The following is a 14,898-nucleotide window of genomic DNA, read 5'->3' as shown; positions in this document are numbered from 1 at the left end:
ACTGTCAACAACACTGGCACAGCAGACTTCACATGTTCCATGATCCTGTTTTTGTTTTTTAGAATCATGCCTGGTTAAATAATTCATGTTATAAGAATGTGCAATATCTGCCATCTTTTCACCTTGCTCCACTCTTTCAATTATTTTCACTTTTTTCCCACCATTATTGTTTTGTGCTATAGTACCAGCTTAGCAGTACTTAGTAGTACCAGCTACATCACCACTGCTTTAACACTCCAGACATCCTGGGCTTGAAATAAAGATACTGTATTCTATACATTCAGTTCAGTTCAGTCGCTCAGTTGTGTTCGATTTTTTGCAACCCCATGGACTGCAGCATGCCAGGCCTCCCTGTCCATCACCAACTCCTAGAGTTTACTCAACTCATGTCCATTCAGTCGGTGATGCCATCAAAAACTATCTCATCCTCTGTTGTCCGCTTCTCCTCCTGCCTTCAATCTTTCCCAGCATCAGGGTTTTTTCTAAATAGTCAGTTCCTCACAGTTGCAGCATCAGTCCTTCCAATGAATATTCAGGACTGATTTCCTTTAGGATGGACTGGTTGAATCTCCTTGCAGTCCAAGGGTCTCTTAAGAGACTTCTCCAACACAGTTCAAAAGCATCAATTCTTCAGCACTCAGCTTTCTTTATTCCAACTCTCACATCCATACGTGACTACTGGAAAAACCATAGCTTTGACTAGACACATCTTTGTTGGCAAAGTAATGTCTCTGCTTTTAATATGCCATCTAGGTTCGTCATAACGTTTCTTCCAAGGAGCAAGTGTCTTTTAATTTCATGGCTGCAGTCACCATCTGCAGTGATTTTGGAGCCCCCCCCAAAATAAAGTCTGTCACTGTTTCCACCATTCCCCCATCTATTGCCATGAAATGATGGGACCAGATGCCATGATCTCAGTTTTCTGAACACTGAGTACATTACTGTACAGTAAAATAGTATACCTTTTTCAACAAAGGTCCATATAGTCAAAACTATGGTTTTTCCAGTAGTCATGTACGGATGTGAGAGTTAGACCATAAAGAAGGCTGAGTGCTGAATAACTGATACTTTACAACTGTGGTGTAGAAGATGCTTGAGACTCCCTTGGACTGCAAGGAGATCAAATCAGTCAATCCTAAAGGAAATCAGTCCTGAATTTTCATTGGAAGTACTAATGCTGAAGCTGAAGCTCCAATACTCTCGCCACCTACCTGATGGGAAGAGCTGACTCACTGGAAAAGACTCTGATGCCAGGAAAGACTGAAGGCAAAAGGAGAAGATGGTGGCAAAAGATGAGTGGTTAGATAGCATTACTGACTCAATGGACATGAATTGAAGCAAGCTCCAGGAGATACTGAAGGACAGAGGAGCCTGCAGTCCATGGAGTCGAAAAGAGTTGGATAGGACCCAGCAACTAAACAACAACAACAAAACTATACAAAAGCACAACCATTTGCAGGGGATGCACACATGTGACAACGTATGCCACATACATAATATGTGACTGGACATGCAAAGACACATTCCAATCTTTGAAAACTCACAACTTTAAACTTTATACAGAGGGGACTATTGCAGATGGGACAAGGCTCTCTAAAGCTTAAAAATACCTGAACAGAAACTTTGAAAACTAAAAAGCAAAGAGGACAAAACCGAGACAAAACAAAACAAAAATAAAAAGAGAATATCCAAGGACTGTGAGATAACCACAGAAAGCATAACAAAACGTTCTTGGACTACCAGAAGAAGAGAGAAAGTAACAGAAGTAACATTTGAAACAATAACAAAGTAATGTCAGACAGGAGACAATAGATCCAGGAAATTCCAGAATACCAAGTAGGATAGCCGCCAAAAAACTACACCTACACATATTATTTCAAACTACAGAAAATTAAAGATAAAGAATAAAAATCTTGAAAAAAGTCACAGGGGTAAATAATCTTACCTAACAGATAAACAAGAGTAGGGATTACATCCAATTTCTCCTCAGAAACTATGCAAATAAAAAGAGAGAGGAGTAATATTTACAGGAGAAATATTTCAAGTATTGGGGGGCAGGGAGGGAGGGAAAAAAACCCTAGAATTTTGTATCCTGTGAAATTATCTTTAGAAATTAAAGAGAAATAAAGACTTTCTTAAACAAAAATTGGTGGAATATGTTGCCAGTAGCCCTGCCTTCACAACCCAGATGATGACGATGATGTGATCACTAATCTAGAGCCAGACATCTTGGAATGTGAAGTCAAGTGGGCCTTAGAAAGCATCACTATGAAAAAAGCTAGTGGAGGTGATGCAATTCCAGTTGAGCTATTTCAAATTCTGAAAGATGATGCTGTGAAAGTGCTGCACTCAATATGCCAACAAATTTGAAAAACATAGCAGTGGCCACAGGACTGGAAAAGGTCAGTTTTTATTCCAATTCCAAAGAAAGGCAATGCCAAAGAATGCTCAAACTACCGCACAGTTGCACTCATCTCACATGCTAGTAAAGTAATGCTCAAAATTCTCCAAGCCAGACTTCAGCAATACGTGAACTGTGAACTCCCTGATGTTCAAGCTGGTTTTAGAAAAGGCAGAGGAACCAGAGATCAAATTGCCAACATCCGCTGGATCATGGAGAAAGCAAGAGAGTTCCAGAAAAACAACTATTTCTGCTTTATTGACTATGCCAAAGCCTTTGACTGTGTGGATCACAATAAACTGTGGAAAATTCTGAGAGAGATGGGAATACCAGACCACCTGACGTGCCTCTTGAGAAATCTGTATGCAGGTCAGGAAGCAACAGTTAGAACTAGACATGGAACAACAGACTGGTTCCAAATAGGAAAAGGAGTATGTCAAGGCTGTATATTGTCACCCTGCTTATTTAACCTACATGCAGAGTACATCATGAGAAACGCTGGACTGGAAGAAACACAAGCTGGAATCAAGACTGGCGGGAGAAATATCAATAACCTCAGATATGCAGATGACACCACCCTTATGGCAGAAAGTGAAGAGGAACTATAAAGCCTCTTGATGAAAGTGAAAGAGGAGAGCGAAAAAGTTGGCTTAAAGCTCAACATTCAGAAAACGAAGATCATGGCATCCGGTCCAATCACTTCATGGGAAATAGATGGGGAAACAGTGGAAACAGTGTCAGACTTTATTTTTGGGGGGTCCAAAACCACTGGAGATGGTGACGGCAGCCATGAAATTAAAAGACGCTTACTCCTTGGAAGAAAAGTTATGACCAACCTAGATAGCACATTCAAAAGCAAAGACATTGATTTGCTGACTAAGGTCTGTCTAGTCAAGGATATGGTTTTTCCTGTGGTCATGTATGGATGTGAGAGTTGGACTGTGAAGAAGGCTGAGCGCCAAAGAACTGATGCTTTCGAACTGTGGTGTTGGTGAAGACTCTTGAGAGTCCCTTGGACTGCAAGGAGATCCAACCAGTCCATTCTGAAGGAGATCAACCCTGGGATTTCTTTCGAAGGAAAACTCCAGTACTTCGGCCACCTCATGAGAAGAGCTGACTCATTGGAAAAGACTCTGATGCTGGGAGGGATTGGGGGCAGGAGGAGAAGGGGACGACAGAGGATGAGATGGCTGGATGGCATCATCAACTTGATGGACGTGAGTCTGAGTGAACTCCAGGAGTTGCTGATGGACAGGGAGGCCTGGCGTGCTGCGATTCATGGGGTCACAAAGAGTCGGACACGACTGAATGACTGAACTGAACTGAGACCTGCCATTCAAGGTATGTTACGAGAAGCTCTTGAGAGAGAAGGAAAATGATATAGGTCAGAAATTCATATCTATATAAAGAAAAGAAGTTTCCAGGAATAAGTAAAAATAAAATGAAAACTTCTATATGCTCAATTAAAACCACAGAGTGGAGCTAAATATAGGAGCAAAGAACAAGGGCAATAAATAGAAAACAGCAACAAATATGGTAGAATTAACAAATATTTATTTGAATTAATATTTATTAATTCATCCATATTAATAATCATTTTGAATGCCAAGGGTCTAAATGCACCAAACAGAAGACAGATTTGTCACAGTAGATCAAAAAATAAGACTTAAGTATGTTATCTCAAGATACCCACTTTAAACATAGATTAAAAGCAAATGGATGGAGGGATTTCCCTGAAGTTCTGTGGTTAAGAATCTGCTCTTCCACTGCAGGGAGCATGGGTTTGATCTCTAGCCAGAGAACTAAATTTTCAAGAACCATGTGGCATTGAAAAAAAAAAAAAAAAAAAAATATATATATATATAGCAATACTATGAACAACTCTGGGCTTCCCAGGTGGCGCTAGTGGTAAGAACCCACCTGCCAAAGCAGGAGATACAGATTTGATCCCTGGGTCAAGAAGATTCCCTGGTGAAGGGAATGGCAACCCACTTCAATAGTCCAATATTCTTGCCTGGAGAATTCCATGGACAGAGGAGCCTGGAAGACTACAGTCCATGGGGTCACAAAGAGTCGGACACAACTGAGAGACTCACACACACATGAACAACTCTATGGCCATAAATTTGATAATTTGATAAGTTGGACGAAAATGAAAGTTGCTCAGTGGTGTCTGACTTTTTGTGACCCCATGGACTCCATGGAATTGCTGGAATACTAGGGTGGGTAGTCTTTCCCTTCTCCAGATCTTCCCAACCCAGGGATTGAACCCAGGTCTCCTGCACTGCATGTGGATTCTTTACCAGCTGAGCCACAGGGGAAGCCCAAGAATACTGGAGTGGGTAGCCTATCCCTTCCCCAGAGGATCATCCCAACCCAGGAGTCGAACAGGAGTTCCTGCATTGCAGGCAAATTCTTTACCAACTGAGCTATCAGGGAAGCCCCATAATACAGACCAATTCTTTGAAAAACACAACTTTTGCTGAAACACAATAAGAAATAAACAATCTGAATATAACTGTATTAAAGAAACTGAATCAATAATTAGTAACCTTTCAAAACAGAAAGCACCAGACCCAGACGGGTCACTGTAAAATTCTATCAAACATTTAAGGTGAAATCATACCAATTCTCTACAATATCTTTAGAAGACAGAAGGAGAGGGACTACTTCCAATTTACTCCATTAGGCCAGCATTTACCTAATACCAAAAAAAAAAAAAAAAAAAAAAGACAATGACATCACAAAGGAAAAAAACACAAACTCATAAATACAGATGCCACTATAAAATATTAGCAAATCAAATCAAACAATGTATAAAAAGAATTATATACCACAGCCAAGCAGGATTTACCTCAGTTATGCAGTCATGCATCTTGGTATTTACCCAAAAGAGATAAAAATTTATGTTCACAACAAAACTTACATAGAGATGTTTATAGCTTGGAAGCAGCTAAGATGTCCTTCAGTAGATAAACAGAAGAACATAGTTTATCTAAACTATGGTATACCTAGACAACGGAATATTACTCCATGCTAATTGCTGGGAGAAATATCAACAACCTCAAATATGCAGATGATACCAGTCTAATGGCAGAAAGTGAGGAGGAACTAAAGAGCCTCTTGATGAAGGTGAAAAAGGAGCGTAAAAAGGTGGCTTAAAAGTCAACACTCAAAAATGAAGAACATGACATCCGGTCCCATCACTTTATGGCAAACAGAAGGGGAATAAGTGGAAGCAGTGTCAGATTTTCTTTTCTTGGGCTCCAAAATCACTGCAGATGGTGACTGCAGCCATGAAATTAAAAGACCCTTGGATCCTTGGAAGGAAAGCTATGACAAACCTAGACAGAGTATTAAAAAGCAAAGATATCACTTTGCCGACAAAGGCCCATAGAATCAAGGCTATGGCATTTTCAGTAGTCATGTACGGACCTGAGAGTTGGACTATAAAGAAGACTGAGTGTTGAAGAATTGATGCTTTCGAACTGCGGTCTTGGAGAAGACTCTTGATAGTCCCTTGGACTGCAAGGAGACCAAACTAGTCAATCCTAAAGGACATCAACCCTGAATGCTCATTGGAAGGACTGACGCTAAAGCTGAAGCTCCAATACTTTGGCCACTTGATGCAAAGAGCTGACTCACTGGAAAAGACCCTGATGCTGGGAAAAACTGAGGGGAAGAGGAGGAGGTGGCAGAGGTTGAGATGATTAGATAGGATTACCACCTCAATGGACATGAACGTGAGCAAACGCTGGGAGATAATGGACAGGGAAGCCCAACAGGGAAGCCCGGAGTGCTGCAGTCCATGGGGTCTCAAAGAATTGGACGTGACTTAGCAACTGAACAACAACAAAGGTGAAATACGTGATAAAGAATCCACCTGCCAATGTAGGAGACACAGGAGACATGAGTTCAATCCACAGGTTGGGAAGATCCCCAGAGTAGGAAATGGCAGCCCACTCCAGTATTTTTGCCTGAAAAATTCTATGGACAGAGGAGCCTGGCAGGCTACAGTACATGGGGTTGTAAAGAGCCAGATATGACTGAGTAAGCAGGCACCCCATCAAGCTGTGGGTGTTGAGTAGTCACTAAGTTGTACTGACCTCTGTGTGACCCCATGGATTGTAGCCTTCCAGGTTCCTCTGTCCATGGGATTTCCCAGGCAAGAATACCGGAGTGGGTTTCCATTTCCTCCTCCAGGGGATCTTCCCGACCCAGGGATGGAGCCCACACCTACTGCACTGGCAGGTGCATTCTTTATCACTGAGCCACCATGGAAGGAAAAAAGTTTGTAACTAGGTTCCTGCCCTAGTGAGAACTGTGGAATTATGTGTGATTTAGAGCAGGACTCAATTTCCTTATGGGAAATTTATTACCTTGCAGGGTCATAAGATCCTAAAGAAACTGTTAAGCTATATAAACTGTAAAGCACTATATAATCCTGAAGTATCCTTATGATGACTAAGATTATGGGATAGACTTGAAAAACAAAAACATCCAACCATGCCCAGCATAATGATCAATAAATATTTACTAAATGAATGAAAGTATTTTACTTTAGAATCATTGCAAAGGAAGTTATAGGAAAAAGGGATCAATAAAACTGACCGTGAGATATTCTTTGATGAAAAACTCCACGCCAGTTTTAAACCAATTCCACAGTGAATAAGCCCCCAAATATTTCAAAACTACAAAGCCTACTACTACTACAAAGACCATTCATTTGTAAGAGAAATTTCAACAGCAGCATTCCAGCAAAATAGATAAATTAGAAAATCTGAGACCAAAAAAGTTGTTTGATGTTAGGCTACTGGAAGCACTACAGAAAGAGAGGCATAAAAAATACAAAACCCAGGCAAGACTTAGTATTTAGTTTGGGTTTAAGTTAACTCTCTACATTAAGCTTACATACTAAGAGAAAAATCCACCAGTGCTTCGCTCAGTAATTTTAATATTCTTTCGTGGCTCAGCTAACCTGCAATGCAGGAGACCTGAGTTCGATCCCTGGGCTGGAAGATCCCCTGGAGAAGGGAAAGGCTACCCACTCCAGTATTCTGGCTACAGAATTCCATGGACTGTATAGTCCATGGGGTCACACAGACACAACTGAATGACTTTCACTTTCGCTTGACAAAACACCAATTAACATGGACACTGGCATTATTGTAAAACATTGTAATTAAAGGTAGTTGAAGTTTCCCTTTGTATACAAACATATCATCACATGGCGTGAACTACAGATTTTATCTTGTGTCAATGTAAGCTCATCAACTGTAACAAACGTACCACACTAAAGGGGAATGTTTATAATGGGAGAGACTACACATGTGTGGGGAAGAGGGTACATGGGAAATCTCTATCATTTTACCCTCAATTTTGCTGTGAACTAAAACTGCTCTTTGGCTTTTCCTAGGTGGCTGAGTGGTAAAGAATCTGCCTGCCAATATAAGAGACACGGGTTCGATCCTTGGGTCAGGAAGATCCGCTGCAGGAGGAAGAGACACTCTAATATTCTTGCCTGGGAAATCTCATGGACAGGGGAACCTGGCAGGTTACAGTCCATGGGGTTGCCAAAGAGTCAGAGATGATTTAGCAACTAAACAACACAAAATTGCTCTTACAAAAATACAGTCTTTAAAAAGGAAAAGCAATTAAGTTATAAGTTTATACTGACTTACTTCACAGCTAGTCCTCCGGGAATAATAGGTTTTCCTTCCCTCCCTCTCTATATGGTGGCTCTCTATGTCCATTGCTCATGTTTCTTCATCATTTCATTGTCATCTCAGAATGTAATGACCTTTCCACCTTGGTTCTCAACAGTCTCTCGATATCTCAATTCCAAAATTCAAGAAATGATGTGAATGGTCTAGCTGCATCAGACATTCAGCTCTGATTCAAATAACTACTTTGGCTGGAGAAGGTATGTGGGATGAGAGTATATTAGGATCATATGCTCCTAAATCCATACCTTTACTTTCTGGTCATCAGAATGATGTGCCTATAAAACTGACAGGTTTCTAAAGAAAAGGCTGTGGGCAATGAAGTCAGGTAACAATCTTACCTGTTTAAATCAAAAAGGAAAGGCAAACTTTTCTGGTTTTAATGTCCCAATATTCTCTTAATTTAAAACTGAATTAATATAGAAGTGATCATTTGTGTACAAATGAGGCTAACTCTCTGTTATAAAGTTAATTTTTAAATTAACTTTCATGACCTTAACCAACATATTTCATGACCTTAACCAGCATATTACAATGCTTCTCTAAGAGAGACCAAGTCAGTGTTTTTAAAATATTCTTCAAAATTTCTAACCTTCAAATTAAATTTACAGAACACTATCCTCCAAATTTATGGGATTATAATTTCTGAGATTTTTAAATACAGGAATCAGCACTTAAATCCTTCAAGGTAATGCGTACACAATAAAAACTGAAATTCACTGATTCAGGTAGACACAGCAAAAAAACAAAGAAAAGAGTCCAGGTAAGGAAAAGGAACAGAAAATGTAGAGATGAATTCTACAGGGGAAATTACTATTTGCTGGTGGCTTATAATAAGTAGAATCATAAGATCTGAATTAAGCAAACCTTAACAAAGTACAGCTAATGTCTTGCTGCAGTTTTACATAAATGTTTAAATTTTAATGACCATAACTGCTAAATATTTACATTTATTTTTCCTGGCTAATAATGAAACAAAAGTTCATTAGCAGGGACGGGAGAGTAGGAGTAGCCAGCACTGGACAAAGGGATATTTATTCTGAAAAAGTCCTACTTTTTAAAAGAAACTTATACATTTATATAGTATGATACCCTGATGTTAAAATCTTAGAAGAAGCATAAAATATCTGATCCTATAAAGCAACACAAAATTAGTCTGATAGTTTTCAACAAGCCAAGATACAAAATTTCTACACATTTAAATGCTTACAGTTTACAAGTAGGGTACACACTTAAACTATTCCAGAAAGCGTGACTTTGTTGGGAGGTTAGATAGAATTTGATTTTTGAGGTAGTCGGTCATTAAAAATAAGTAAAATAAAACTCAAAACAAAACCTGATGTCAGAAAATTTAGTACTTTCGAAATGACTCCACAACAACCCAATCTGCCAATGAATGACGGGGATGAAAAGGCAGGTCTGTGGAACTAAACCTTATCCCTATTGTTAGCAAACTAATACCCTTGTGACTCACCGCTGTTACTATACAGCCAATTTAAATAAGCAAGAGTCTCGGATTTTTGCGGTACACGAAAAATATCAACCATGAAAGAAACATCCGGGTTTTGAATACAAAGGATACTCAGATTTCAATTTAAATCCCCACCAGGTATTTCAAAGACTGCCAAATTTCCTGCGGTCCACTGCAAGGAAGACTACTCCTTTTAGAAGAACTCGGAGCCACGTAGAACATTTCTTCATTCTAAACCTGCTCCCAACCTTCCACCTTTAATAAAGGAAGATTCTTTTGCGTATGCTAATACTTTACCAATAACTACCGCTGAAGCTGCAGTATTCGAGCCTACTTGGCGGAAATACTGAATTGCAATTACCAAAAAGTCGACAGTTTAAACAGTTTCGGGGGCGGTCGGGCCTCCGAATCCCCAATACTCTAGAGCTGGGGTGTGTACGCCATCTGTTTGGAGCGCTGATCCGGGAGAGGCTCCCCCTGCGCCAAACTTCCAAAGTCCTCACGTTCGGCCCCACTACAAGACACCCCAAGGCTCTCCGAGGCCCCCGACCCCCTGACCCATCCGACGGTCCTGCTTCTCTCCTTGGAATATTCCATTTCTTGCTGTTCCACATCCACTCACCGAGGCGCGCTGGGCAGAAGTTCCAGAGAGGCCGTGTCACTTTTCCCTTCCCGCGCTGCGCCACACGCCATCCGCGAGCTGCTACACCAAACGGCCCGCACAATTCAAATTCGTCCACTTCCGCCCGCAACCCGGAAGGAAGGCTCAGCCCCGCCCCGTGAAGGGCGGGGCCCGCGGTGACGCGGAAGTCGCGGAAGAAAAAGGCATGTCCATGTTCAACTACCTCGCGTTGGCTTTCCTGCTCTGTTCTTTTCGCTTCCGTTTCTTTTGTATCTCCCTGCTTAGGTCTGAAGAGAAGTGAGGGAGCGGGATTGGTATTTCTGCCCGGTGGCTCGTGAGTGTTCTCTCGTTTCTGAAATGGATTGAGACGTGCTGAATTTTCTTCCCTTCAAGGAAGTGAAGTGACTCAGTCGTGTCTGACTCTTTGCGACCCCATGGACTGGCTCTTCCATCCACGGGATTTTCCAGACAAGAATACTGGAATGGGTTGCCGTTTCCTTCTCCAGGGTATCTTCCCGACCCAGGGATTGAACCCGGGTCTCCCGGATTGTAGGCAGACTCTATCGTCTGAGTCACCGGGGAATCTGCCTATTTTCTCCTTTCCTTTCAAGGAAAGAGCTAACCAAGCGAGTCCGGATGTTTACTCCTCGCCTCGCGTACGCACCAGCTGCAACAGAAGTGAAAAAACAAACCCTCCACGTCCTTAGTACTGAATTTTTCCAGGTCTCCTGAGACTTGCCTCGGCACCGTCAGGACTTCTTTCCACACTCTGAGGAAGACAAAAAGCCAATCAGAGGGAGAGAGAGAGAGAGTACAAATAAGATTTTAAAAATAAGATTATATATATAGTCAGGTTTTGTTTTAATGTTTGTCCCTTGAGTTTTTGTTAACCACACCTTCTTTACGATGCTTAGTACTTCAGTTTCTTCCACCAAAATGTTGACAGTTACCACCAGCAACCCTGCCATCAGTCCAATGAGATTAATTTCTGATCAGCAGTGGAGAGTCCGTTAAAGTCACTGACAAATTTTTTTCATGGGACTAGTTAGGCTTGGGAGAAGGCAGTGGCACCCCACTCCAGTACTCTTGCCTGGAAAATCCCATGGACGGAGGAGCCTGGTGGGCTGCAGTCCATGGGGTCGCTAAGAGTCGGACACGACTGAGCGACTTCCCTTTCACTTTTCACCTTCATGCATTGGAGAAGGAAATGGCAGCCCACTCCAGTGTTTTTGCATGGAGAATCCCAGGGACGGGGGAGCCTGGTGGGCTGCCGTCTATGGGGTCGCACAGAGTCGGACACGACTGAAGCGACTTAGCAGCAGCAGCAGCAGTCAGGCTTAATGTATAAATTGTCTAGGGCTAGCGTTTACTGAATGGAATATCAAGTTATTTGCATGTTTAAACTGTTATTCCCTTTTTCTCCCCAGAGTGAATGTAGGTGAATTTGAATACAATCACTATTCAAGTGATGCTATAGCATTTCATGAGCAAAGAAGATCTGCAATATGTACCCACTGACTGTTTCAGGGAGCCTGAGTAGATCCAAACTTAAGAACTTTTTAAAGAAAATATTCACTACAGGACATATTTTAATCTAACAAAACCAGTCACTGGACTGGATATTCTGATGCTAATAAATTTTTTAAATTAACTGAAATATATTGATGTGAATATTGTGCTGCCACACAACCCCAAAACTAATTTTCCATTCTTGGATTGGCAAAAATTAAAACGATTTACAACATCCAGTACTAGGAGGGTGTAGTAGTAAAATGTACATACGGATCTACTGGGAGCTTACACTGCTGCAACTCTTGGAAAATAACTCTTTGGCCAACACTTCTCAACATTGGGGTTCTATAGAAATACACTGAAGCTCTGATACTTTGACCACCTGATGTGAAGAGCTGCCTCACTGGACATGGATGTGAGCAAATCCAGGAACTAGTGGAGGACAGGGAATCCTGGCATGCGGCAGTCCATGTAGTCGCAAACAGTCGAATATGACTTAGCTACTGATAACAACAATAGAATACATGCTAGTGCTTTTGAAGCGCTTCAAATTAAAAACTATCAGGAGGTACATAATTGAATAGGTAAGATACAGTGGAAGTCACTCAGTTGTGTCCAACTCTTTGCGACCCCATGGACTATACACTTCAGTTCAGTCACTCAGACATGTCCAACTCTTTGGAACCCCATGGACTGCAGCACGCCAGGCCTCCCTGTCCATCACCAACTCCCAGAGTCTACCCAAACTCAAATCCATTGAGTTGGTGATGCTGTCCAACCATCTCATCCTCTGTCGTCCCCTTCTCTTCCTGCCTTCAATCTTTCCCAGAATCAGGGTCTTTTCTAATGAGTCAGTTTTTCGTATCAGGTGGCCAAAGTATTGGAGTTTCAGCTTCAGCATCAGTCCTTCCAGTGAACACCCAGGAGTGATCTCCTTTAGGATGGACTGGTTGGATTTCCTTGCAGGTCAAGGGACTCTCAAGAGTCTTCTCCAACACCATAGTTCAAAAGCATCAATTCTTCAGTGCTCACCTTTCTTTATAGTCCAACTCTCACATATACATGACCACCGGAAAAACCATAGCTTTGACTAGACGGACCTTTGTCAGCAAAGGAATGTTTCTGCTTTTTAATATGCCCTAGGTTGGTCATGACGTTTCTTCTTTTAATTTCATGGCTGCAGTCACCATCTGCAGTGATTTTGGAGCCCCAAAAAATAAAGTCTGTCACTGTTTCCACTGTTTTCCCATCTATTTGCCTTGAAGTGATGGGACCAGATACCATGATCTTCGTTTTCTGAATGTTGAGTTTTAAGTCAACTTTTTCACTTTTCTCTTTAATTTTCATCAAGAGGCTCTTTAGTCCTTCTTCACTTTCTGCCATAAGGGTGGTGTCATCTGCATATCTGAGGTTGTTGATATTTCTCCTGGCAATGTTAATTCCAGCTTGTGCTTCATCCAGCCCAGCATTTCTCATGATATGCTCTGCATATAAGTTAAATAAGCAGGGTGACAATATACAGCCTTGACGTACTCCTTTTCCTGTTTGGAGCCAGTCTGTTGTTCCATGTCCAGATCTAACTGCTGCTTCCTGACCTGCATACAGATTTCTTAGGAGGCAGGTCCAGTGGTCTGGTATTTCCATCTCTTGAAGAATTTTCCACAGTTTGTTGTGATCCACACAATCGAAGGCTTTGGCATAATCAATAAAGCAGAAGTAGATGTTTTCCTGGAACTCTCTTGCTTTTTTGATGAGCCTATGGATGTTGGCAATTTAATCTCTGGTTCCTCTGCCTTTTCTAAATCCAGCTTGAACATATGGAAGATCACGGTTCATGTACTGTTGAAGCCTGGTTTGAAGAATTTTGAGCATTACTTTGCTAGCATGTGAGATGAGTGCAATTGTTCAGTAGTTTGAAGATTCTTTGGCATTGCCTTTCTTTGAGATTGGAATGAAAACTGACCTTTTCCAGTCCTGTGGCCACTGCTGACTTTTCCAAATTTGATGGCGTATTGAGTGTGGCACTTTCACAGCATCATCTTTTAGGATTTGAAATAGCTCAACGAATTCTATCACCTCCACTAGCTTTGTTCTTACTGATGCTTCCTAAGGCTCTCTTGACTTCAGTTCGGTTCAGTTCAGTCTCTCAGTCATGTCCGACTCTTTGTGACCCCATGAATCACAGCACGCCAGGCCTCCCTGTCCATCACCAACTTCCGGAGTTCACTCAGATTCACGTCCATCGAGTCAGTGATGCCATCCAGCCATCTCATTCTCTGTCGTCCCCTTCTCCTGCCCCCAATCCCTCCCAGCATCAAAGTCTTTTCCAATGAGTCAACCCTTCCCATGAGGTGGCCAAAGTACTGGAGTTTCAGCTTTAGCATCATTCCTTCCAAAGAAATCCCAGGGTTGATCTCCTTCAGAATGGACTGGTTGGATCTCTTTGCAGTCCAAGGGACTCTCAAGAGTCTTCTCCAACACCACACTTGAAAAGCATCAATTCTTCAGTGCTCAGCCTTCTTCACAGTCCAACTCTCACATCCATACATGACCACAGGAAAAACCATAGCCTTGACTAGACGGACCTTAGTTGGCAAAGTAATGTCTCTGCTTTTCAATATGTTATCTAGTTTGGTCATAACTTTTCTTCCAAGGAGTAAGTGTCTTTTAATTTCATGCACATTCCAGGATTTCTGGCTCTAGGTGAGTGATCACACCATCGTGATTATCTGGGTCGTGACGATCTTTTTTTATAGTTCTTCTGTGTATTCTTGCCACCTCTTCTTAATATCTTCTGCTTCTGTTAGGTCCATACCATTTTTGTCCTTTATTGTACTCATCTTTGCATGAAATGTTCCCTTGGTATCTCTAATTTTCTTGAAGCGATCTCTAGTCTTTCCCATTCTGTTGTTTTCCTCTCTTTCTTTGCATTTTTCACTAAGGAAAGCTTTCTTTTTTCTCCTTGCTATTCTTTGGAACTCTGCATTCAAATGGATATATAGTTTATGGGATTCTCCAGGCCAGAATACTGGAGTGGGTAGCCTTTCCCTTCTCCAGGGGATCTTCCCAACCCAGGGATAAAACTCAGGTCTCCCATATTGCAGACGGATTCTTTTCCAGCTGAGCCACTAATACGTCCCTGCTGTTAACTAGACTTCTACTACTATTA

General features: G+C 41.6%; 1 protein-coding gene across 6 annotated transcripts in view; it reads right to left on the bottom strand.

Moving 5' to 3' along the window:
* The window catches only part of G2E3 (G2/M-phase specific E3 ubiquitin protein ligase), a 74,956-nt gene extending 64,627 nt beyond the window's left edge, over positions 1-10,329 (bottom strand). For 4 of the 6 annotated variants that reach the window (XM_012098753.5, XM_042235292.2, XM_012098756.5 and 1 more), the window contains exon 1: positions 10,218-10,329. In XM_012098753.5, the coding sequence (XP_011954143.1) occupies positions 10,218-10,288 (71 nt within the window). In that variant the 5' untranslated portion in view covers positions 10,289-10,329. Of the gene's footprint in view, positions 1-5,027; positions 5,103-10,217 lie in introns of all 6 variants that reach the window. The other 2 variants (XM_042235290.2, XM_042235291.2) reach the window with 1 other exon arrangement.
* Between the last annotated feature and the right edge of the window lie 4,569 nt (positions 10,330-14,898).

This window comes from Ovis aries, chromosome 18 (genome assembly GCF_016772045.2).
Source record: "Ovis aries strain OAR_USU_Benz2616 breed Rambouillet chromosome 18, ARS-UI_Ramb_v3.0, whole genome shotgun sequence".
NCBI lineage: Eukaryota > Metazoa > Chordata > Mammalia > Artiodactyla > Bovidae > Ovis > Ovis aries.
Note: the sequence above shows the minus strand (reverse complement) of the source record. Positions and strands in the feature narration are given on the sequence as shown.